The sequence below is a fragment of the Schistocerca americana genome, chromosome 3 (genome assembly GCF_021461395.2).
Source record: "Schistocerca americana isolate TAMUIC-IGC-003095 chromosome 3, iqSchAmer2.1, whole genome shotgun sequence".
In the NCBI taxonomy this organism is placed as follows: Eukaryota; Metazoa; Arthropoda; class Insecta; order Orthoptera; family Acrididae; genus Schistocerca; species Schistocerca americana.
Window position 1 is genome coordinate 943,717,739 of NC_060121.1, and position 26,258 is coordinate 943,743,996.

The following is a 26,258-nucleotide window of genomic DNA, read 5'->3' on the forward strand; positions in this document are numbered from 1 at the left end:
TTAATAAGTCACGGTTGCTAAATACTGACAAAAATTCTTTTCAGAAGATTGGAAAAACTGGTAGAATTTGACCTCGGGGAATACACTCTTTTGAATTGTAAAGGTGACAGGGGTAAAAGACAGGGAGTGAAAGGATATTTACAGTTTGTACAGAAACCAAATGGCACTTATAAGAGTCGAGTGGCATGAGAGGGTAGCGGTGGTTGAGAAGGGAGAGAGACGGGATTGTAGCCTACTCCCATTGTTATTCAATCTGTATATTGAACAAGCAGTAAAGAAAACAAAAGAAAACTTTAAAGTAGGAATTAAAGTCCAGGGAGAAGAAATAAAACTTTGAGGTTTGCCGATGACACATTGTAATTCTGCCAGAGACAGCAACGAATTTGGAAGAACAGTTGAATGGAATGGACAGTATCTGAGACATCAAGGGGTCACCAATTCAGCACTGAAGGGAAGGATGGAAGATGAAAATCATAGAGGGAGACCAAGAGATGAATACAGTCAGGAGATTCAGAAGGATGTAGGTTGCAGTAGTTACGCAGAGATGAAGAGGCTTGCACGGCATAGAGTATCATGGAGAGCTGCTTCAATCCAGTCTTCAGACTGAAGATAACAACAACAACAAGGCATACAACACTGCTCCACTATCCTATTTTACTTATTCTCCATGACTGGGGCCAATGAGGATCCCCACCAATTTTTGTTGATCAGCGTTTATGTTATTGTTTCAGATTAGAGTTGGTACTTCACTCAGCTCCCCATGGAGCCAAGAGAATGGTGTCCCATAGGGCTCTGTGCTGAATGTTACAATTACTTGCTATCTTACCACCATCAATCTGCAAGTGACCTCTATTGGACCAATGGTCATCCTTGAACTCTACCTTGATGACTTCTGCATTTGGTCCATCAGCCAATCTGTAGTCTTGGCAAAACACTAGTTCCAAGGCACCATCCACTTTGACTCTTCCCCATTACTTCCAGTTTTCTCCCATGTGAAATGTCAATTCTGACATAGAATTTTATGTGAGTACGCAGTGACACTGTCCTAATTTTTGGGACTCCTCTTTGAATAAAAGCTGACATAGATACCCCACATTTGTCAACTAAGAACTAGCTTCATGTGAAAGCTTGACTCTCCCTGCTAACTTGTCCACACCTCTTGGGGTATGGATCACTACTTTTCGCTTCCAACTGTCCCAACTATTCCTCACTTATGAAATCCATTCACCTTCCGACAATTTCCTAATCACCCAATGTATGAAATTCCTTTTGCACGCAAGGGGAACAGCCCCACCACACCTGCCCTTGGGCGGTGTTACCATTTGGAATGTGACTTAAGGCCCTCAGGTAGGACCTCTGCCTAACATCCATAGAATGTGCTACCCACGTTTCCTGACACCCTCCTTGCCCTTTTTTGTAGTACCCAGCCCACAAATTAGGACCAACCTGCTTGAAGAATTTAAAGTTTCAGTCACCCCATGATCTTTTTCATCATCTGTTCCTCGCAGTTCATCAGAAGCTTCAGGGTGCTACCATTTTTTTTTTTTTGTCCTACTCTGTGTTGGTAAGACACAGTTTATGATCACTTGTACTGACAGTAACACAGAGACCAGTGGAGCAATTCAGAGTGTAGCAAAATAGTCTTGAAGATTTAAGGTGTGTCCAAATAACAATTTGAATTGAAAACATCAAACAGGCAATGCCAATTACTCTATTATAAATAGCGCATATTGAAAGATTTGTAGAATAGCGAGAAAACCGACAGGTGTGAGGCCATGCTCTCTCACATCAGTAGAAGTCCCTACAGGACATGCCTGTAGATGTGTTGGTGCTGCCCTGTGGCAGTAAACTATGCTGGAGTATGAAGCCTAAGTATGTGTGTTCTGTCCTCCCTAGTAGTACTCGAGCTGGTCAGGGAATCCGAATGACTGTCAAACACTGCACCCCTCTCGACCCTTAATCAGTACTTAGGGCCACAATTGGCTGAGCCTGTGCCAGATTCATTGAGGAAGGGGGGAGAGAGGTGCCAGAATCCCCACAAAAGGCTTCCAGGATAGTTTCTCAGCGTGATCGACAGAGCTGGATGTTGGTGCTGTCTGTGGGAGTCTCAGCTGATCGATGGGTTGTGGGGTTCAGCTTGGTCCTGTCAACAGGGGAGTGGGTGCTGGCCATGGTGGAGATGGAGACAACAGTTTGGCCTCCAAATGATCTCAGTCTGAAAAGATTAATTTCCCCATCGACTGTCTGGGAGGAACTTGCTGATTTTGGAGGGAGCCAGAAGTGACTTAAGTAGTGGAAGTGGTTCCACCTCCATCAGCTCCCTTTGCTGGTTACTGTTGACCCCCAAGTCAACACCTAACACAAGTGCAAAGGCTGTAGCAGTAGCGGGCAGGCTTGTCCCTGGCATGATTGCATAGGTCATACCCAGTCAATGGCCATGGGTGAAAGGGGAGGGGGTCTGGGTGGTGGCCTCCTTTAGTTGGGCACAGCAGGCCGAAGAGGGTGCAGGATATGGTCCATGTAAAATTTCAGCTGGGCTACATCCATTTATGGGACTGGACCGGTAGGCTGGTGAGTGCTTCTCTGGAGTCAGCAGTCTTCATTATCTGACACATCTATGTTTTGAAGGTCCTGATCATCTGCTTGGCTTTCCAATTGGAGGTGGAGTGCAAGGGGGTGGTGGTCAGGTGCTCATTGCTGCTGTGTTTACAAAAATCCTGAAACGCAAATGTCATGAAATGATGGCCACTGTTGGAAACCAGTTTATAAGATGCCACATCTATTGCAAATATGATTGTGATTTGGATGAGAGCATCTGCAGTGGTAGTAGCCATCCATGCCAGATATGAAAAGTTAGAGAGAATGTTGACAACTAGCAATCACATAACTACCCAGAATGGTTCAGCTATATGAATGTGTACTCTTTTCTAGGGGTAGCCAGTGTGTGGCCATGGTTTGAAATGCTGTGCTAGGACTGACTGATTGTGGGTGCAGGCCTGGTAGTTCCATACAGTGTGTTCCGTGGAGGCACCAACACCAGGCCAGTACACATGATGCCACGCTTTTTCCTCCAGTGTGCACATTTCCAAATGTGCAGTGTGGAGGAGCTTCAGTATGTGGGGGCAGAGCATGAGGGAACTACCACCTGGCATTCAGAATCGTCCTTGGCTAACAGTATGGCACCATCATTGACATTAAGCTGGTGCCATAATGAAAAATAGGTCCACTATGCCAGGTTGGTGCCCTTAGGCAGGTTCTCTGGCCATCCCTGCCATACAGCAGACAATACCCTTCAGAGTTGTGTATCATGGCCTGTTTCTCTTGCTTCTTCACCCGGTAACCGGGAATTTATCAAGAGTGTGTCATTGAATTGCATCTAAAGCAGAACACTGCACTTTATGCCTCTCAATCTCTTTATCTGGGCTGTACAGCAAGTGGGAAAAGGTGTTTACATTTTAGTGGTGTATGATGAGTCGATAATGGATCTTATAGGTATAGTTACTAAGGAATAATGCCAACTGTTGCAGTCACTGTGGCATTTTAAAGGGGTATTTTGGATGAGGAGAGAATGGCATAATGAGTAGCTGTGATTGATGATCAAGTGACAGTACCATACATAAATGTTTGTGAAACATCTTGCCATTTTATATTATAGCCATTGCCTCTAAGATACTTTCTAAATTGAGAAAAAACTATGGCTCTGATCATGCAAATTTAAAAACTTTTTTGCACAATGGTTAAGAGGATGGAAAATCAGGGCTATCTTGGGAATAAATTTCGTGTAATAATTTATTTTGCCAAGGAATGACTATAGTCCTCTGAGATTCTTTGGAGCTTGTATGTTAGTTATTGCATCCATATGATCATGTGTAGGTGTGAGCCCTACTTTTCTTAATATATGTCCTTGGTTCAAATGAACTATGCTTGCTGTGAGAGGCGACTAGACAGAGCATGGACTCGGAGCCATGCAAGCAACATCTGTAGATCGCACGGATGCTGCTCGCACATGGCCCTGATAATTAGGAAGTCATCTAAGTAATGAACACAGTTGGGGATATTTTGAATGAGTTGCTCAAGGTATCTCTGAAATATTATGGGAGAACTTGCAACACAAAAGGCAGCCTGTTATAATGATACATGCTGAATGGTGTATTTATCGCTAATAACTGTTTTGTCTGGTCACCTGGTGGCAATAGGAAGTAGATGTCAGTGAGATCTATCTTTAAAAAATAACAGCCCCCACCAGTTTCACAAGTTCCTCTGGCCTACGAGTCGGATACAGATCGACATGTGATTGAGCATTAAAGGTAGACCTAAAATCACCACAAACTCTTAAGTGATCCATTTAGATTCTTAACTGCACCCATGGTCATTGCCCTTTGGATAGATGATGCTGGAAACATTACTCCCATACTTTGTAAACTATCTTGCTGCACTCTAGCTTGATTGCACAGGGTGAAAGGCACTGGATATGCTCTACAAAACTTAGAGCTCTGAAAGCCTTAAGAATATGTGGTCTTGGAAACTTGTTGCACTACTTAATGTAGGTTCAAACAATTGCTTATACGCACAAATTATGTATCAAGTTGTGGGAATTATATCACAGTTGAAACTAGATTTACTTGGTCTTAAATTTGGAAATCAAAAAGCACAAAACTGTCTAACTCAAAAATGTTAGTTGTCATCCAGTAGTTGACTATAGCAGGGTTAGTTACCGAACTTCAATTTTATACTTGGACTGTGATTTGACCCCTCAACGGGATTGACTGGCCATTGTATGTCTTTATCTGTATCTCCATCTACATACCTAGTAGTAGTAGTAGTAGTAGTAGTAGTAGTAGTAATTTCCTTTCCTATTTCACTCGCAGTTGGAGCAAGGGAAATATAACTGTCTGTATACCTCCATTCAAGACCTCTCTGCCTCACTGTCCTTACACGAAACATACGTTGGCAGCAGTAGAGTAGTGCTGATATCAGCTGCAAATGCCAGTTCTCTAAATTTTATAAATAGCATTTTGTGAAAAGAACATCATCTTACCTCCAGGGATTCCTGTTTGAGTTCAAGCAGCATCTCTGTAAAACTCACATGTTGCTAAAATCTACTGTTAACAAATCTATCTGCACTCTTCTTAACTGCTTTGATGTCTTCCTTTAGTCCAACCTGGTGGGCATCCCAGACATTTCAGCAGTTCTCAAGAATGGCTTGCACAAGTGTGCTCTACACAGTCTCCTTTATAGATGAGCTACACTTTCTTAAAACTCTCACAATAAACCAAAGTCAACCATTTGCCTTCCCTACAACTGTCTTTACATGCCTATTTAATTTCATATCATTTTGCAGTAGTACACTTCGATATTTGATCATCGGGACTTCGCCAAACAGCAAACCACTAATGCTGTATTTGAACGTTACAGGAATATTTTTTCAAGTCATCTGCATTAACTTACGTTTTTCCACATTTAGAACAAGTTGCCATTCTTCACACCAAATAGAAATTCTGCGTAAATCATCCTTTAAGCTTCTGCAGCCACTCAACAATGATATTTTCTTATATACTGCTGTGTCATCAGCAAACAGTTGCAGGTTGCTGCTCACCATATTGGTCAGATGATTTATGTGTGTAGAGCACAAGAGCAGTCCTATAACAATTCTCTCGGACACTCCTGACAATACCCTTGTCTGTGACGAACACTCGCTGTCAAGGACAATAAAAAGAAGTCTCTGAATCACTCACATATCTGGAAACCTATTCTGTGTGCTTGGACCTTTGTTAACAGTCTCAGTTGGGCACGGTGTCAGATGCTTTTGGGAAATCTAGGAATATGAAATCTGCCTGTCGCCCTTTGTCCATGGTTCATAGGATATCATGTGAGAAAAGGTCAAAGCTATACTTTCTAAATCCATGTTGACTTAGGGACAAAAACTTTCTTGTCTCAAGGAAATTTATTATATTCAAACTTACTATATGTTCAAGAATTCTGCAGATTACTGATGTTAAGGACATGTGCTGAGGATATCATAGGTGTGGAGAACTGATGCGCTGGTACTTGTCCACATTAATCAAACACATGGCTGTGCCTGTGCCCAGCTAGAAATCTGTAGTTGCTCCATTAATTTCCACCTGCAGCATGAGCTTCTGCATCCCTTGTGCTACTACTGTGGACCCTGGCAAGATAGCATGCATCATACTGATGGTTATTGTTGTTGTTACATGCCAGCCAAAGCAAACTGTTGTTAGATGCTCTGATTTGCAGCATGCTAAACAGGTGGTGTCACAAAAGGGCAGTGACACTGTTGATGCCATGGCTCACGATCTGGGCACAATTTGATGACACCAACTTTTTTCGAGCCTTGTGGCAATTATAGGGAGAAACCATTGTATGAGTGGAGTTCGTGAAGTGAACGACTGGCCAAACCCAAAGTCCAGAGCATAGCAAAATCATTGTGAATGTGCAGTCCAGGGAGCAATCCAAATGAAAAACATCAAATGGACAAGGTCAGTCGCTCTAGTATTCTTACACGTAGTCTAAAAAGTAATTACAGGACTCCTGTGTTGCATAGTGTTCAACACCAGGATGGTTACCCTTTTTTATTCAGCTGTAAGCTGTGAGTAATGTCGTCCCATTTCCCAGCAGTGACAAGAAATACAGCATCAGAATGAGATATGTGTGCAATCAGCAACAGCTTGTTGATCTCCATTCCATACAGGCATGTTAACTCAGGACTTATCATGGTGCTGCAAAACTTGCCCTGTATTCCCACTGGTGTGTGCAGTTTCTCCTTTTAGCCATATCATTCCTAAGACTGTAATAACAGTAGTTAGCCAATTTTTTTTTTTTAAACATTTCTTCACTCAGCACAATTCCTGTCTTCTTTGGGAAAATCGTTACACAGATAGTGTGAAGTTCTCGGTCATCTGGTGAAGGTCTGCACAGTATTTGTGAAATGTTATCTTATGCATGGTGTATCTTGTACCAATGGGCCAATAGCTGTCCCGTGGGTAATCAAAACTATTGTCTTCCTTGTTACTTTTACTTACACATTGTCCTTAATGGCAACACAACCATTTGCATGCATATATATTTAATGTGGAAATCCTTTTGTTTGAAGATAAATTTTTATATTTAATTTTGGGACTCAATATTTAACTTACTTGTTATTGAATATTGATATTGATCTTGTATTTTAAATTCGTAATATTATTCGTAATTCAAAAGTAATAAAACCTCTTTCCTCTGATTGTAGGTCAGTCTTCTGGTGGGAAAGCGAACACTTTTCCTTTACAATCTTCATGACCCTGACAATCCTGTGGAGTTAGCATTCCAACAACGATATGGCCATGTTGTCACATACAAATGGTTTGTGTACCTTGAATTTTAAAAATAAATATTTTTCATATCTGTATGTTGATGGTACGAGAAGTGATGGTAAGAAATAATCGTAATTTGTAGGTGCAAAGATCACATAAATGTTTTTGGATATGTGATCCGTCTATGCAAATAAATGAAAGGCTGTTTAATCTGTGGCTTCTGCCTTTTGGTTCTTTTTATTTATGAAGCATGTTCAGTAACCTGTCACAGATGTTTGTTTTATATATTTATCAACAAGATAAAGCATATTGAAAAGCCCAGACACGTCTGTGTGGCAACCACCGGTACTCTGGCCAGCGTCTGTTCACCATGTGAGGTGCGGCTGAACACCAAGCTCCAGGAACTAACAATCCCTGGTTCTAACTACCCAGCATTAGCTGGAACTTAATTACAAGCAGTATGATTCGTACAAGTAAAATTAATATTACCCCAGGTGGCCAATCCACTCGCCCTGTGGCGACAACCAAGCTATCGGATTCTGGGGAGCTTGGGCTCGTACGACAGAGAAAGTCGGAGTTCTCTAGTAAACGTCCACGAAAGTCCCATACATTTATTGGCACTTTTAACATTCAGACACTAATTCAGACAGGCAAACTTCATAATCTTACAACAGAACTCAACAAACAGAAAATTCAAATCCTTGCTCTCCAAGAGACCAGATTCACTGATTCAGAAACAATAGACTACAACAATTACCGTATCTTTAAAAGTAAAACAGACAAGAAAATTGGCAAAGGAGCTGCAATATTTGGCATGGCTTTTATTGTAAATAAGGACACCCTTGACTCTGTTATAGACATGAATCAAATCAGTAACAGACTAATGACCATGCGAATCAAGCACACCAACAAAATATATACATTTATTAATGTTCATGCACCTACCAACATTGCCAACAAAAAAGAACCGGAGAAGACAGAAAAATTTTGGGAAAAACTCGAAACTGAAATGTCCAAAATTCCAAAGGAGGATGTAAAAATTCTTCTAGGGGATTTCAACGCGCAAATTGGCAAAGAGAGGAAATATAAAAAAACAGTCGGTAATTACCCTGCACACAAATTCACAAACAAGAACGGCATGAGACTCATCGAGTTATGTCAGCAAAACAACCTAAAAATCGTGACAACATCACTTCGAAAAGACCCCAAGAAACAAAAAACATGGAGATCACCAAACCTTCAGCTTGGTGAATTCCAAATAGACCATGTTGCGATCTCCTATGACTTCCAGAAAGAAATACACGACGTTCAAGTCCGCAGAGGGGCAAATATAGATTCTGACCACTACCTTACCAGAGTTAAAATTAAATTCACTCCAAAAAGGAAACGCCAAAGGAAATCACCACTAATTCCCAAATTTGACTTGAAAAATATCAAGGAATCAGAAATTACAGAAGCATGGGATAAACAACCAACAAACAACTGGAAAGATTTCCGAACGAAAATTATACAGAAAGCAAAAGATTTGATTCCGTTAAAGAAAATATCCAAGCATCCATGGTGGAATTCGAATTGTGATAACGCATTAGAAGAGAGACAACAAGCCTTTTTAAATTACAATTGTGACAAATCAGAAACCACACAACAAACATTTTTCAAAGTGAGAAAACAAACAGCTAAAATACTTAGACAAACTAAAAGAAAATACCTTAATGAACAGCTAAACACAATTGAAGAAAACTTTAAGAACCACAACACTCAAGATTTTTATAAAATATTCGCAAATCAAATCAAAGGATACACTCCACAAAATCTCTGCTTCCGGAAACAGAATGGAAAATTGGCACTAACTAACAAAGAAAATTGCCAAGAACTAGCTAAATATTTCTCACAACTCCTAAATTGCCCACAACCAAGTACAAGATTCCCCAGATTACAACCAGAACACACGAATGAGACTTCACTACCACCATCTCAAGAAGAAATTTATAGTCACATTAGAAAACTCAAAAATAATAAATCATCGGGAGAAGATGGAATTGTAGCTGAACTACTGAAAAACCTTGGTCCAAATTCGTTAAAAGAGATCACTAGCATCATCAAAGAAATTTGGCAGACAGAAAATATCCCAGAGGAGTGGAAGTGTGCACTAATTCACCCATTGCACAAAAAGGGAGAAAGATCAGACGTAAACAACTACAGAGGCATTTCACTTTTACCAGTTACCTACAAAATTCTATCTGCATGTCTCCTAAAGAGGGCACAAGAACAACTAGAACATACAATTTCAGACTACCAAGCAGGCTTTCGTCCTAATAGATCATGCCCGGAACAGATATTCAACCTTAAAACTATTTTAAAGATTAAAGCAATCAGGTCAAAACCAATAATCTGCACATTCGTTGATTTCAAAAAGGCATACGATTCCATAGACAGACAGTCTCTATGTCACATTCTCGAAGAACGAGGCCTAGACACTAAAACCCGAAAACTAATTGAACAAACACTAACAGAAACCAAATCAAAAATTAAATTCAGAGGGGAAATTTCGGAACCATTCTCAATTAAAACAGGAGTAAGACAAGGAGATGGGATCTCACCACTATTATTCAATATAGTTTTGGACAAAGTTATGAAAGAGTGGGAAGTAACACTAAGGAAACAAAGCTTTTGGAAGCCAATTGAACTAGGAAGAGGTAAAGGAAAATTGAACATCCCTTATTTAGCGTTTGCAGATGACTTGGCAATTATAACTGACAGTGAAGAAACAGCAGTAAAACAAATTGAGACACTTAAAGAATGTGCTGAGAAGGTTGGCCTGCAAATCTCCTTTGAGAAGACAGAATTCATCTGCTCAAAATTAGATATTTCGAAACTAAAAACAAAGTATGGTGAAATAACTAGAGTCAAGCACTTTAAGTATCTCGGTGAAGTTATTGAACCAACAGGACTTGAGAAAATAGCACAAAAAAACCGATTACAGAAAATCAAGAAAGTATTCGGACTTATTCAAAATATATATAACAAGAAATGTCTATCAAAAGGCACTAAAATCAGACACTACAACACAGTCATCAAACCAACAGTCACATATGCAAGTGAAACACTCTCCCTGAATAGAAAATTAGATTTACACGAAATTAAGAAAGTAGAGAGAAAAATTATTAGAAAAATCCTAGGACCACGATACACACAAGATGGATACAGGCTGCAGACTACCGAGACAACCGAAAAAATATCAAACATCGAGGCAGATATCAGGAAGAGGCGGATGAAGTTTTATGGACATATAGACAGATTACCTGGAAACAGGTTAACTAAACGTCTATTGGACTATATGACATCACTTAAGGCAACAATACCCTGGGTAACTGAAGTTAAGAAGGATTTGAAAAAGGCAAAAATTGACATAACAAACACATCAGACCGGGATAAATTCAGAAGAAAAATCGACAAGTGGAAGTTTACTCCAGAGACGGAATCTAAACCTTTCCGACCAAAGTGGACCGAAGAAAGGAAGAAGGCCTTTGGGGAGGCAATGAAGAAATACTGGGGAAATAAGAAGAACATTAAGAAATGTTAATCACCTGCTTATCGTTCTCCCATGGGGACATTCGCTAATAATAATAATAATAATAAATATAGTAGTTGTGTGATATAATGATTACAGATGTGATACTGTATTGTAGTTATTCTTTTATTGTTGAATGAGAAACAGCAATTTGAAGGGCATCACTCATAAGGTTGAATTATTATTTGGTTCTACTTACATTTGTGATCTTACTGTTCTGTATGTATCATTCTGAAATTGTACTCAGTTGTCCTGTGTACACCAGAATGAGCAATTTTTTTATATTTTCAAACGCTTTTCATGTGACTATTTCACTTTCGTTCTTTCACTGTTTGTTGGTGGCTTGTGTTTACAGTGTATAGTGTTGCCAACTGTCCTCAGGGTTTTTATTCATCTTTTGTTTGTGTTGTTTTGTCTGTATGTAGTTTGATATTCACTTATTGGTGTGTGTGTGTGTGGTGGGGCCTGCTCTGGGAAAAGTTTTTAAAATGATGATCCTGGTCTTTTATCACAGTCGCAAGGAAGACACTTCATAGGACCTTTCAGTCTAATCTGTTATTGCAATTGTGAACAGCATGTAGCTATTAGAATTTTTATAGGAGCCCCATTGTTCTTTGGCATGCTGTCTGCATGAGAGACATGAGAGATTATAGTTTCCAAACCTGGCCAGTAGTGTTGTCATTTTATATGAAGCACTTGCTCAGTTCAATAGAGGGAAAAAAGGCAGACATAGCCTATTCAGAGAACCATCATGAGATTCACCTGATGTGATTTGTGGAGAACTGAATGGCTGAATCCAGTGTCTAAATCACTGCGGCCACTAAATCTCTAATTTTGAAGTATGTTTGCATACAAATTAAGTGCCTTGAGCAATTTCATTTTGTAATTTGTGTGTTGTTTTTCTTCCATAGCCACAGTCTTTGTTGGTTCAACAAATGAAGATGTGAAAGTAGTTCTCTTAACAATGAAAGTTGATTCATATGTTTAATGCTGGAGAAGGGGGTATACCGGTGCCACTTCAGTTTGTTATCCATTTGAATGCCTACTAAATTCATGCAAGAAGTACCATTTATTGTGTGCCCGCTGGTCTTTACTCCTGGTGCCTATAAGTCAAATTTATTTGTCTGAATTTTTACATTATAAAATACTGCAAGGTTAAGATGGAAGCAGTTTCCAACAAATGAGTTGTAGTTTTATTGCAAAATCATCCAGCCTATGCCTGGTGTGGATGTGTTTATGCCCTTTACTAGTGCACTAGAATCTTGCTAAACTGGCCATTCCTCCCACGCCGGATTAGCGGAAGTGCTGGATTGTTGAGAGTGTCTAAAATTTAGTATAAGCACATAGGGATTGTATTTTATCAAATCAAAAGATACATTCATTTTTACAGAAAACTTGTCTTTGAGTGGGATGAGAAGTTCTGTCTTATGCAGGACACCTTTTTTCTGTTTTATTTCACCCATACATGTTTCCGCACTTTTGTGCTATCATCAGTGGGTTTAATTTTTATTTTTAACTGTCAAATTGTCATTACATATTAACATTTGTGTTGTTTATAACATTATGTCAAAGATCCATTGATAGCTTAATTGGCGAAAAGTGGATGTATGCATTAGTTAACATACCTTAAGGTATGTACATGGTCACTTGGCACTGTACTTTTACGATTTCTCAAAACATAGGCAGAGTTTTTGCTGCCATTACGTGTTGTTGTGACTGTATGCTGTTCATTTGTTTTGTAGCGTGTTTGGCTGGGTGAGGCGCACGAGTTTGAATTGTATTTGGGGTCAGTGGTGTATGGTTTGTGTGGGTTTACGTGTGCGTGTTGAGTTCTGGAGCAGAGAGAGAGAGAGAGAGAGAGAGAGAGAGAGAGAGAGAGAGAGAGAGAGAGAGAGAGAGAGAGAAAGACTCAGTGGAGAGGTTCTCAGAGAGGTCTAAGGACGGAGGAGAGACTGAAGGTTCTGATGTATTTCTATAATAGAGTCATTGTGGCAGGGTTTGTAGGTGGATGAACCTGCAGCTGGCCGAGTCCTTTTACCAGCTAATCCTTTCAGTTCAAAACTGGAGTAATGGAGCCTTTATTGGCATGTAGACTTGTAAGGTCAGGAGTAGTTCTTAGGGGGTGGATTGCAGTTCTTTCGGCAAATAGAAGGTTAGCTTTCATGTTGAGGGATTTGGGGAATGATGGTGAGGCAGGGTTTCAGGTTAAGAAATTCAAGAATGGTTAATAGATGATGAATTGGGGAGGGGGGGAGGGGAGGGTGGAGCAGTGGGGGTGTATCACAGCTGGATGGAGGAGTGAACTGAGTCAGGCAGGGTTCAAAATTGGCCATTTCCTCCACTAACTCTCCACAGTTCCTGTTACTTTACTACAAAATGCACTGCTTGTCGCTGTTGATGCCACTTCCCTCTACACTATCATACCTAATGCCCATGGCCTTGGCCCTATTGAATACACCTTTCCCAATGCCTGACTAATACCGAACTTACAACCTCCTTCCTGGTCACGAAGATCAACTATATCATCACCCGCAATTACTTCACATTTGCAGACATTCCCTACAAACAAATTTGTAGTACAGTAATGGGCACTCACGTGGCACCATCATATACCAACCTATTCATAGGCCATTTAGTGGAATCCTTCCTAACCACCCATAATCCCAAAGACCTCACTTGGTTCAGATTCATTGATGATATCTTTGTGATGTAGACCAAGGGTGAGGACACACTATCCACACTCCTCCAGGAGGTCTCAATACCTTATCTTCTGTTCGCTTCAACTGGTCCTTCTTAACCAAGCAAATCATATTTGTCAATGCTGACTTCCACCTCAATGATCGCTACATTAGGACCTTTCTCCATGTCAAACCTGCCAACTACCAGCAATACCTCCACTTCAACAGCTACTGCCAATTCTCTTCCAGGAGATCCCTTCCATACAGCCTAGCCAACCATGTCCTTCACAATCTGTAGTGACAAGTAGTCTTTCTTCAAAGATCAAGGGCTCACTGAGGGCTTCACAGACTAAAACTACACTCCCAACCATGTACAGAAACAGACCTCCCTGCCTCGTCTCTCCAGTTACCTTCCACCTCCCACATTGCCACCATCTGACCATAAAGAAGCACTCCCCTTGTGACTCAATACCACCCAGGACTGGAACAACTGAATCACATTCTACACCAGAGTTTCAGCTAGCTCTTCTTGTACCTTGAAATAAGAAATGTCTTACCTTCTATCCTTCCAACCCCTCCCATATTGGTATTCTGGTGCCAACCTAACCTGCGCAATATCTTTGTCCTTCCGTATGCCATCCGTGCTACCAACACCTTGCCTAATGACTTACATCATTGTAATAGACGTGGATGCAAGACCTGTCCTGTACATCCTCCCATCACCACCTACACAATCCGGTCACAACCATCATCAAAGGCAAGGAAGCACATGAAATAAATCATGTTATATACAAAGTAAGCTGCAACCACTGTGCTGCATTCTGTGTGGGCATCACAACCAACAAACTATCTGTCTGCATGAGTGGTCACTGAAAAACTATGGCCAAGAGACAGCTGGACTGCCCAGTTGCTGAACATTCTGCCCAACACAACATTTTTCACTTCAGCGACTGCTTCACACCTTGCGAAATCTAGATCCTTTGTACCAACACCAGCTTTTCTGAATTGTGCAGGTGGGAACTTTCCCTGCAATACATCCAATATTCCCATAACCCCACTGGCCTCAACCTTCGCTGGTCCCTGTCTTTCACCCATCCTTCAGCCACACCCCCAAACTTCCCAGCTGCACCTGGCCAGCCCTACCGTGTCCACACCACATTCCTGCTTGCAAGAAGCAGTACAACACTCTCCCCCACCCCAGCTCTGCTATCCTTTCCCCTCCCTGTCACAGCCTTCTCCTTACTTCCTCCACCAAGATTGCACCTCCATGAGGCACAGTTGCTAATAGTACAGCCTCAGTGGCCAGACACAGGGGTCGTGTTTGAGAGTTGTGCTTGCATGAATGTGTATGTTTTTTCTGTGTTAGAATAAGGCCTTTTGGCAGAAAGCTCACACTTTAGCAATCTTTTTGTTATGCCTGTCTGTGACTCAACATCTCTCCATAATGAGTAGCGATTTTTCCGTATCATAATACTGTTCCCCCCCTCCCCCCCCGTCCTGCATACTCCAATGTATAGTTGATGAAATGAATGACAATGCTGTGAACATACTTAAGGTGTGTTTAGCAGTCTTTTTGTTATCCCTATTGTGACTCAACATTTACTCTCTATGGTGAATAGCAATTTTTCCTGTCCATAATACTGCCATTATTCCATCCTGGATGCTCCAGTGTATAGTTGATTAAATGAACGACAATGCTGTGATCACAATGAAATGAACACCCTTAGCTGCTTACAGGCATTGACATGCGTCAACGGGGACAGATGAAAATGTTTGCCCCGACCGAGACTCGAACCCGGGATCTCCTGCTTACATGGCAGATGCTCTATCCATCTGAGCCACCGAGGACACAGAGGATAGCGCGACTGCAGGGATTTATCTCTGGCACGCCTCCCGCAAAACCCACAGTCTCAAATTCTCAACGTATTGTCCCGCACTACGTCCGTAGTGACCCCGTCCATTATACTCATTACTCGCGGTGCATTGCCGATTCCCGTAAGAGTTCGGGCACTTTACGTGCATTCGCACAGAAGAAGAAGATGGTTGAGTGGCCGGTGAGCCTTAACTATATATATATACTAAGATGGTATCTGTTCTTTCAGACATGTCCGAAGGAACAGATACCATCGGTGACCATGCAGCTCGTTAGAATGAAATTACAATGAAATTAACACCTTTAGCTGCTTACAGGCATTGACATACATCAACGGGGACAGATGAAAATGTGTGCCCCAACTGGGACTCGAACCCATTATCTCCTGCTTACATGCCAGATGCTTTATCCATCTGAGCCACCGAGGACACAGAGGATAGCGCGACTGCAGGGATTTATCTCTGGCACGCCTCCCGCAAAACCCACATTCTCAAATTCTCAACGTATTGTCCCGCACTACGTCCGTAGTGACCCCATCCATTATACTCATTACTCGCGGCGCATTGCCGATTCCCATAAGAGTTCGGGCACTGTTTGTGCATTCGCACAGAAGAAGAAGATGGTTGAGTGGCCGCTAAGCGTTCGGACATGTCCGAAAGAACAGATACCGTCTTAGTATATATATAGTTAAGGCTCACCGGCCATTCGACCATCTTCTTCTTCTGTGCGAATGCACGAACAGTGCCCGAACTCTTACGGGAATCGGCAACGTGCCGCAAGTAATGAGTATAATGGACGGGGACACTATGGACGTAGTGTGGGACAATACGTTGAGAATGTGGGTTTCGCGGGAGGCGTGCCAGAAATAAATCCCTGCAGTCGCGCTATCCTCTGTGTCCTCGGTGGCTCAGATGGATAGAGCATCTGCCATGTAAGCAGGACATCCCGGGTTCGAGTCCCGGTCGGGGCACACATTTTCATCTGTCCCCATTGACGTTTGTCAATGCCTGTAAGCAGCTAAGGGTGTTCATTTAATTGTAATTTCATTCTAATGAGCTGCATGGTCACCGATGGTATCTGTTCTTTCGGACATGTCCAAAAGAACAGATACCATCTTAGTATATATAATGCTGTGGTCATATTTCTGAGCGATAATGCTTTGAATGAGCCTAAAATTTGTTGTTTGAAACATGTTTGCATAGACAGAAACTTATCTTTTTGGCTGTTTTATTTACGCACGGGTAATGTGAAATCTGTCCAATCCCAACACTACTAGAACAAAGGTCAGCTCTTTCAAAATAGAATAATTGTGCAGAATATGAGTAGGTACCAGTATACAATAATCTTGCATTGATTATATTTTGTTAAAAATCCACAGTTAGGACATGCAAATGAAATGATCAGTTATATGAGTTAAACTAAATAATTTTAACAATAGAATGTCATGAAAATAGACTGCTACTCCATCGCAAATAGACAAAACAAAAGACTGTTAAACATTTTAGCTTTCTGCCAAAATGACCTTCATTGAAATTAGACACCATACACACACATTCGCGCAACTGTATGTGTTTGTATGTTGCCTAATTCCGAAAGGTCTTTTTGGCCGAAAGCTCAGTTGTTTGACAGTCTATTGTTGTGACTATCTGCAACTCAGGATCTCCGCTATATGCTGAGTAGCAATCTAACATTTTCATAATACTGTCATTATTCCTTCCTGGATTTTCCATGTTTAACATAGAATGTCTCCTGTGTATTATCCTGGAAGTGGCCTGTCTTTGGATGAATCAATCATTCCATCCAGGGGAAGATTGTCCATTAGTGTTTAAAGTGTAGACAAAGTGTATGAAACAAAAGGCATAAATATGGCATTAAAATATACACACTGAACAATCCACGTGGATTTTAGAAATAAATGCACCATGTGCAAGGGGATGCTTTACAATATGGGTGGAACTTCTTATGCTGAAAAGGAGAAGCTGCGAGTTGGCTGTCATCTTAAATAGACAAATATTACAGTAGTTTTTCATTGGGTGACACCTTATTGAATCTGAATATGTATTGCATGGGACACTAATGTTAAACAGCAGGAATAGGACTAAAAAAGTTATTTCTGCAGAACTGGGTGAAGGAAGTACAGTTGCTTGCTATTGGCAAAGCGTGATGATAAGAAAATGGAAGACTATCATAATAAAGTGGTACATGCGATGGATATATGCCAACAAATAGTCTCAAAGCCACTGTCAAGTGCCAAATACAGTGCAAATGTGTCTGGGACCGACAGGCAGGACCAAATTCTGTTGTATTATTTATGTAAACAAAAGATTGTCCACTGGCCTAAAAACTATTCTTTTGATTATAATTGTCAAGCTAATTTTCAATGTGCATTCTTGTAGAACAAATACGCAGGAAGTGGAATGACCCTGTATGAAAATAGATTAAAAATAATAAAGGGACTACATCTTCCAATGGAAGCTCCAAGGGAGATGCAAAAGAGACATCTTAATAAAACACACACTGTACAAAAGCAGAAACCAATTGAAGGTCACATTCGGGAGGACGACGGTTCAATCCCGCGTCCGGCCATCCTGATTTAGGTTTTCCGTGATTTCCCTAAATCGCTCCAGGCAAATGCCGGGAAGGTTCCTCTGAAAGGGCACGGCCGACTTCCTTCCCCGTCCTTCCCTAACTCCATGAGACCGATGACCTCGTAGTTTGGTCTCTTCCCCCAAACAGCCCAACCCCAACCCAACCAATTGAAGGGAAAAAGCAAGTGATGAGGAAGTGTAGAAAGTTTGCCGAACAGGATTCAGGAAACAAGTGCAGAGACTGCCAAAAATTTCTTAGTGTCTTTTGTTCAATTTTTTATAGTTGTTTCAATGTTTGCAAAGCCATTTTTTTCTACTTCACTATTTGCTCATTGCTTGAGTTGTTGTTTCTTTGCATTGGCAATATTCAGACTATTAGAGATGTCATAAAGATTGTTTGAAATAATTCTTGTGTTGCTTAAAGCTTATCACATGATTGAAGTTGCGACTGATACTTATTTCTGTTTTCAATTAGCTGTCAGTTTTACCTGGCAAGGAGGGTTCCGCAGTGGTGAGATTGACTTTCTGAAACCATGCATACAGTGATGTAGGATTGGATCCCAGGTATCTCAACTTCAAGCCATTCGTCCTGACCAGCCTTTATTAGCAAGTAATTAACAAAAAAAGTTTCATGATTTTCTGTGATTTTTTAGAGATTTAAAATTGATAATAGGTCATATATTGACATCATGGTGCAGCGGCTAACAAATGTGCTTATGTGCAGAAGGTTGTATGCTCGAATCCTATATGCTGCTTTGGAATTCTGTATTTTTAAATCTTTATTGCATTGACTTGCATCATTATTTTTATTCAATTAACTGCTTTAAATGTAATTTTTTTTTTAAATTTCTAATCATTTGTCACGTCGTCATATTAATTTTTTTCATTTGCCTTTACAAATGTCTGCTTGTGTCTGTGTATGTGCGGTTGGATATGGGTGTGTGTGCGAGTGTATACCTGTCCTTTTTTCCCCCCTAAGATAAGTCTTTCCGCTCCCGGGATTGGAATGACTCTTTACCCCCTCCCTTAAAACCCACATCCTTTCGTCTTTCCCTCTCCTTCCCTCTTTCCTGATCAAGCAACCGTTAGTTGCGAAAGCTTGAATTTTGTGTGTATGTTTGTGTGTCTATCGACCTGCCAGCGCTTTCGTTTGGTAAGTCACATCATCTTTGTTTTTAGATATATTTTTCCCACGTGGAATGTTTCCCTCTATTATATCCATATCGATAATTAAAATCATATGCACAAAGTTTCCAGAAGAAAAAGTGTGACAGGAAGAAAAAATCGGAGAAGTGAAGGGATTAGAAATTAAAAAGAATTACCTTTAATCCAATTAATTGAATATAAATAATGATCAAAATAATTTCAATAAAGTTTTAAAAATTAAAAGTTTCAAAGCACGTGAGATTTGAACTCAACATCTGCATGTCAGGTACTATGTTAACCACTACGCCACATTATCAATATATGAGTGATTATCAGTTTTAAGCTGTAAAACATCAAGAAAAATTACAAATTTTTTGTCAATTCAGCATGAATGGCTCCAGAATGAAATAATTGGCACTGTAACCTACAACTCCATATAGACAGTTTCAAAAAGTCAATCCCTCCCCCGAGGGCCTCTCCTTGTAAGTGCAGAACACAAACTTCAAGAAAAATTAAGGACATCTAGAGCAAACATTGTAAACTCTCTCTCTTGTTCTCCATCTAAAATGCTGGCTATTGTTTTAAAATCACAATGTAAAATAACTAAAGTATTGTAGTACAATAGAAGCCCAAACAAGATGCTTATGGAAAAAGGTAAACTGCTTACAGTGAAAATATTTTCCATAATTTGAGTTGGGCAACATCTAATTACGTAAGCCACAAATTGTGAAACATGTAATCAAAGACCAGACAGAGAAACACTTAAAAATGTATAAGTGAATGTTGACTTTCTGGCGAATACTGTTGAAATATTCTTGAGCTTTCATCTGCATGGTGGTACTGAAATTCTGTGGTGTTTCATTAAGTGTCAGTCTCATCACCATTTTGCAAGACACAGTTGTCAAAGCAGATACCCCAATGGTAACTCAAGAGGATTTCATCACACAAAAATGTAATATATGTGCCACCAAGTCGTAGACAGGCACATTGAAAAAGAATACCAGAAATATTTAAGGTTTATGACAAAATTGTGTGTGTACTGTAGTGATAGCAGGGAAGAGGATATGCAGGTGGAGTGTAGGGTCTAGTGAAGGTTAAGGCCAGTGGTCTTACAAGAACAAACGATATGTTGTAGTGAGAGTTTCTACGTGCGCAATTCAGAAAAGCTGGTGTCAATGTAAAGGATGTAGATGGCACAGGCGGTGAAGCAGTTGTTAAAGAGAAGAATTTCATGTTTGGCAGTATGTACAGCAACTGGGTGATCTGTCTTTGGTCAGGTCACAGTTTAACAATGGCCATTCATGTGGACAGGCAGCTTGTTAGTAATCATTGCAGCTGAGGATATTGCCTAGGTTGGGTGGTTGATGGAATACCACTGTGGGAAGTATGGAAAGGATAGTGGGCAGGATGTTTCTCATTTTAGGGCAGGATGACAGATAATTGAAACCGAGGTGGAGAATGTGATTTAATTCTTCAGTTGTGGGTGGTACTGACACACAAGAGGGACTCTCCTTTGTAGTTGGACTGTGGGTGTGTGGAGGATAGTGGGTGACTGGTGAGACAAAGCATGCATAATCTGTTTCCAGAGAAGGTTGTCGGTGTAATTTCAGTCTGTGTAGGCATCACTGAGATCCATGGTATTTTTGGAGATGGACCACTCATCGCTCCAGATAGGTTGACTTCAGGTGGCTAGGGTGTATCAAAGGAACTTCTTGGTGCAGTATGGGTGGCAGCTGTCAAAGTGGAAGTATTGTTGGTGGTTCTTAGTTTTGTCATTGCCAAAGGTACTCATGTAGCCATCCTTGAGGTGGAGGTTGACATCAAGGAATGTAGCTTGTTGGCCTGAGGAGGACCAGGTGAAACTAATGTGGTGAAGATATTGAGGTTCTGGTGGAATATGAATAGAGCATCCTCACTCTCAGTCCAGATCATGAAGATGAGGACACCCTCTGTCCAGATCATGCAGGTGACATCAGTGAATCTGAACCTGGTAATGGGTTTGGGATTCTGAATGGTTAGGAAGAATTCCTGTAGATGACCCATGAATAGATTACTGTAAGATGGTGCCATGTGGGTTCTCATTGCTGTACCACAGATTTGTTTTTAGGTGATGCCTTCAAAGGAGGTGTAATTATGGGTGAAGAAATAGTTGGTCATTGTGACTAGGAAGGAGGTTGTAGATTTGGCATCAGTCGGGAATTCGGAAAGGTAGTGCTCTGTCGTGACAAAATTTGGGCATTGAGGATATTAGTATAGAATTAGGTGATATTGACAGTGACGAGCATGTGGTAAAGGAATAGGAACCATGAGGAGTCTGTGGAGAAAGTGGTTGATGTTTTTTACGTAGAAGGGGAGGCTATGGGTATAGGCTGAAGGTGTTGATCCACGAGAGCAAAGAAGTTTGGAGTTGGACCCAAGGTTTTGAGGAGAGGCTGTAGATTGTGCTGGATTTCTGGAGTGGAGTTCCTGAGGCAGGACTTGTATTGGATATATCTGACATCTGGCAGAATCCTTCCAACAGGTTAATATTTATGACTCGTAACCACAGTGGTGAAGCCTCTCGTGGCAGATAGGATTATAAGGTTGCCGTCAGTTTTTAGGTGGTGGATTGTGGTTTTTTTGTTTTCTATGGATGTGAGGTTGATTTCCATGTTGAGGGATTTGGGGAATGATGGAGAGGTAATGTTCGAGGTCAGAAAATTCTGGAAAATTAACAGGGGTTGTTCTGGGAGTCATTGGGGGTGGATCACTGTTGGATAAAGACTAAACTGAATCAGGTATGGTTTAATAATGGTTTTAGGTTGAGTCTGGTTGGTAGGGTTAATGGGGAGAAAGTATTTCTGCCGTAGGACTGGAAGTTTGAGAGGAGGTCTTTAACAAGCTCAGCACGATGGAATTTGGGAATGGGGCAGAAGGTAAGACCTTTGGAGAGGACTGATACTTCTAGGGGGACTGAGGTTTTTGGAGGACAGGTTCCTTATTATGTTGCAGGTCTCTTTAGGCAACAGTGCCTTTCCTCATTTCCTTTTCTCTGACCCTCCCCTGCCCCTGCCCCGCCCCCAGCCCCAGCATTCACCTACTTATCCCCACCACCATTCACGTGACCCAATTGCTGCCCAAGTCGATGCATTCATAGCCGGGCCTTAATGTCTGGACAGAGTAGCCACATGGGTACGAGTAATTGTGTGAGATTTATACTTATGAAGAAGGATTTTGTTCAGAAGCTGAAATATTTTTATTATTCTTTTCATTGTGCATGTCTGTGATCCAACTTCTCCTCTAGACGGTGAGTAGCAATCTATCCTTTCTGTATTGTCATTATTACATTCTGGACTTCCCAGTACTTGAAAATATAATTAATTATTTCCTTCTTGTTCCGATCTCATCTTTGATGTACAAGTTGTTTCTCACTTAAGTATATTGAATTTATAGAAAAAAAGAAAATATTGCCTTTTTTGGCAAAGAAAATGCAATTATTGTGCATAAAATATGCTACTTCGCGAAAACAGTATGGTGAAATCTTTGTTCTACTGAAATCACTGTACTGTTTTCTTGAAGTGTATTCCTGCATGTATTTCTTTTGTTAATATTAAGGCACTGTATGGAGACTGTTGTTTTTTCCCCAATTTAAAGAATTTTTATTCCACTCAACAGGCTAGAAAATATGGAAGTTTGTCTTAATGTTTGTGCTGTACTGGTTTTGTTATAATGTATTTCTTATTTTAGGTTTGGTGATGGATATATTCTGCTCGGGTTTAGTGCTGGTTACTTTGTGGCCATATCGACACACATAAAGGAAGTGGGCCAAGAGTTGTTCCAAGTAAAGAATCACCGAGATAATCTGAATGATATAGCTCTTTGTCGGTGCATAGGGAAAGTTGCTTCCTGTGGAGATAATACGTAAGTAGCTGCTGTTCACTCCAATGAAGCATGTGGTCTTTACATAAAACCTATACCATAAATTTTACCAAGGATATCTAAAAAATAACATTGTTTCTGTCAATGGGGGGGGGGGGGGGGGGGGGGGGGGATGAGAGTCATTTGCAAAAGAGAAAAAATTAAATATATTAAACGGTACTCCAATGGAACAAATTCTAGCCAAATTAGACATTATCTCTGACTACACCAGTTGCAAGAGTATGAAAGTTAGTATCAACAGTTTTGTGGCACTACTCCCCAACTCCCATCCCTCCTTCCATCTCTCCATTTGTTTGCTAACAGGCAATGAAGTCTGTTAAACTGACATGTATTTATCAAATAGCCTTTGAAACATAAATGAACAGCGTTTGACAGTCTCATCTGTCCTATCAGTACTTACTTACACTATAATTAAAATTCTACTTATGGACATTCTATTTTTTTTTTTTTTTCAGCAGCATATCACAAGTTAACTAATTGATTGATTAGTATTCACTACTTTAATGCCTACATACATTACATACCTTAACAGGTAAAGCTATATCGTATATCACTACAAAACTGTATTGAGAAACTTTCATTATGATAACATGATATACCTCTTAATCCATATTCATCATTAATACAGTGTTCACAAACACGTTTGATCATTTAGCTTTACATATCTGGGAATTTGTGGTCCTTAGACTCAGAGACAGCAGGTACAGCAGAAATGTGTCTTTAGAACTGTTTCATCAAATTAATTTTGTTAGCAGCTGAAGCAGATAAGCCTCTACCTGATTCCTCATTAGTCATACTGAATATAATTTTCACCCATTGTTGGTGATGCCGTATCATCTGCTTGAAGAAAGCATCTACAAAGCTAAATCTGTATACTAGCCTGAATTGTAAGTACATCAACTTAATATCTCCCAATCATGTATGCTGCATCTTCTGGGCTAAAATGTGTATTCCCATTAGTATTTTATGTCATTGATCGTTTCACAGAACAAGACATAGGATTCATTCACTTTTCAACATTACAAGGTTTTTAAATAAAAATCAGTCCAGGTCACAATACTTTTATCGATTCTGGTAACTGGATTTGGTCTTTTAAGACGATCTTTAACCAGGGGCTTGAGGTGACATGTAGATCCAGTTCACAGAGTTGCTGAGTAATCCCTACTGGTACCTGTCGCAACTGCTGTAGTACCAGTGGGTTTTTCTGAAGATCGTCTTATAGACTGAAACTGGTTATCACACTAAAATAAATAAACTATTGTGATCTGGATGTTTTTTTAATCATTGACAAAATCCATGTTATGGTGTTGGATGACAGAAGAGTTAAGGTGTGTGAGACTGCTAGTGCTGTGGGCATCTCGAATGAACAGATACATAATATTTTGCATAAACATTTGGACATGAGAAAGCTGTCCACAAGATGGGTTCCGCAATTGCTCACTCTTGACCAAAAACAGAATCATGTGAAGTGTAGCAAGGATGGTTTGCAGCTGTTCAGGAAGAATCCACATGGCTTTAAGCATTGTTTTGTCACTGTGGATGAAACATAGATACATTACTATACTCCTGAGACCAAAAAAACAATCTAAACAATGGGTTACCAAGGGAGAATCTGCACCAAAACAGGCGAAGAGTATTCCTTCGGCTGGAAAGGTTATGGCGACTGTCTTTTGGGATTTGCAAGGGATAATCTTCATCGACTATCTGGAAAAGGGTAAAACTATTACAGGTGCACATTGTTCATTGTTATTGGACGATTTGAAAACCAAGCTGCAAGAAAAATGCCAGCAATTGGACCATAGAGAAGTCCTTTCCCATCACGATAATTCACCAGCACACACCTCAGCAGTTGTGGTTGCAAAATTGATGGAAATAGGATTCCTACTCATTTCACATCCCCCGTTCTCCAGACTTGGCTCCCTCGGACTACTGTTTGTTCCCCAATTTGAAGAAATGGCTGGTGGGTCAAAGATTTTATTCAAACAAGGAAGTGATTGCAGCAACTAATAGCTATTTTGCAGACTTGGACAATTCCTATTATTCAGAAGGGATCAACAAATTAGAACAGCATTGGATGAAGTGTACAAGTCTAAAAGGAGACTATGTCAAAAAATAAAAAAGGTTTACCCCAATGACGTAAGTAGTTTTTATTTTTGCACAGACTTTTCAGACGTCCCTCATGATCTCCGGAAATGCCTTATATTGGAGATGCATTCACTTAACTGGTGGGAAAATGTTGTTGGTTTTCAACAGAACAATCATTTTTGAAAGCTTAAATACAGCCACACGAAGAAAACAAAGATCATTTCGGAAGAATAAGGTGTTGAAGTTTTTGGGAAAGCAAACATCCCAGTCAAAAAGTTCCCATTCAGCACTTTTTTTAACATTCAATTTCAAAGAACTAATAATTTGTTTGTCTTCATTCATGTAGCATGGCAACCATATAAATTTGTGCATCTAATAATTTGCAAAGAAAGTAGGTGTGAATTTCAACACACATTTACAAATGATGTCGCTATAAAATATCCCAATATTCAAATTATGCACAAGGTTATTACATACAAAAACTTAATGTAATGAACATTCAAGTTAACCCTTCAGCCTTGATGATGCGATTTGATGCCGCTAAGACATTCCTCTTCTATTTTTTATTGCTAATTGTTTTTCTAGATTGACTGGAGAAAATTATCATACCAGAGGAATAAGATTTGTTAATTAGCTTTTTTGGGAAAAACATAACACCAATTTTATCAACATATATTAACAAAAGATAAACTTGACTATTTTATGTTGTTGTTTTGGTCTTCAGTCCTGAGACTGGTTTGATGCAGCTCTCCATGCTACTCTATCCTGTGCAAGCTTCTTCATCTCCCAGTACCTACTGCAACCTACATCCTTCTGAATCTGCTTAGTGTATTGATCTCTTGGTCTCCCTCTATGATTTTTACCCTCCACGCTGCCCTCCAATACTAAATTTGTGATCCCTTGATGCCTCAAAACATCTCCTACCAACTGATCCCTTCTTCTAGTCAAGTTGTGCCACAAACTTCTCTTCTCCCCAATCCTATTCAATACCTCCTCATTAGTTACGTGATCTACCCACCTTATCTTCAGCATTCTTCTGTAGCACCACATTTCGAAAGCTTCTATTCTCTTCTTGTCCAAACTGGTTAT

The 26,258-nt window shown here is 40.3% G+C and overlaps 1 protein-coding gene and 1 non-coding gene across 2 annotated transcripts in view; both read left to right on the forward strand.

Moving 5' to 3' along the window:
* Positions 1-26,258, forward strand: part of LOC124606815 (WD repeat-containing protein 19) — a 303,209-nt gene that overhangs the window by 85,761 nt on the left and 191,190 nt on the right. Inside the window, exons 5-6 of the mRNA XM_047138882.1 lie at positions 7,247-7,359; positions 22,893-23,066. Of these exons, the coding sequence (XP_046994838.1) occupies positions 7,247-7,359; positions 22,893-23,066 (287 nt within the window). The remainder of the gene's footprint in view (positions 1-7,246; positions 7,360-22,892; positions 23,067-26,258) is intronic.
* Trnat-ugu lies at positions 16,329-16,402 on the forward strand. Its single transcript has one exon. It is a non-coding gene; the product is annotated as a tRNA-Thr (tRNA).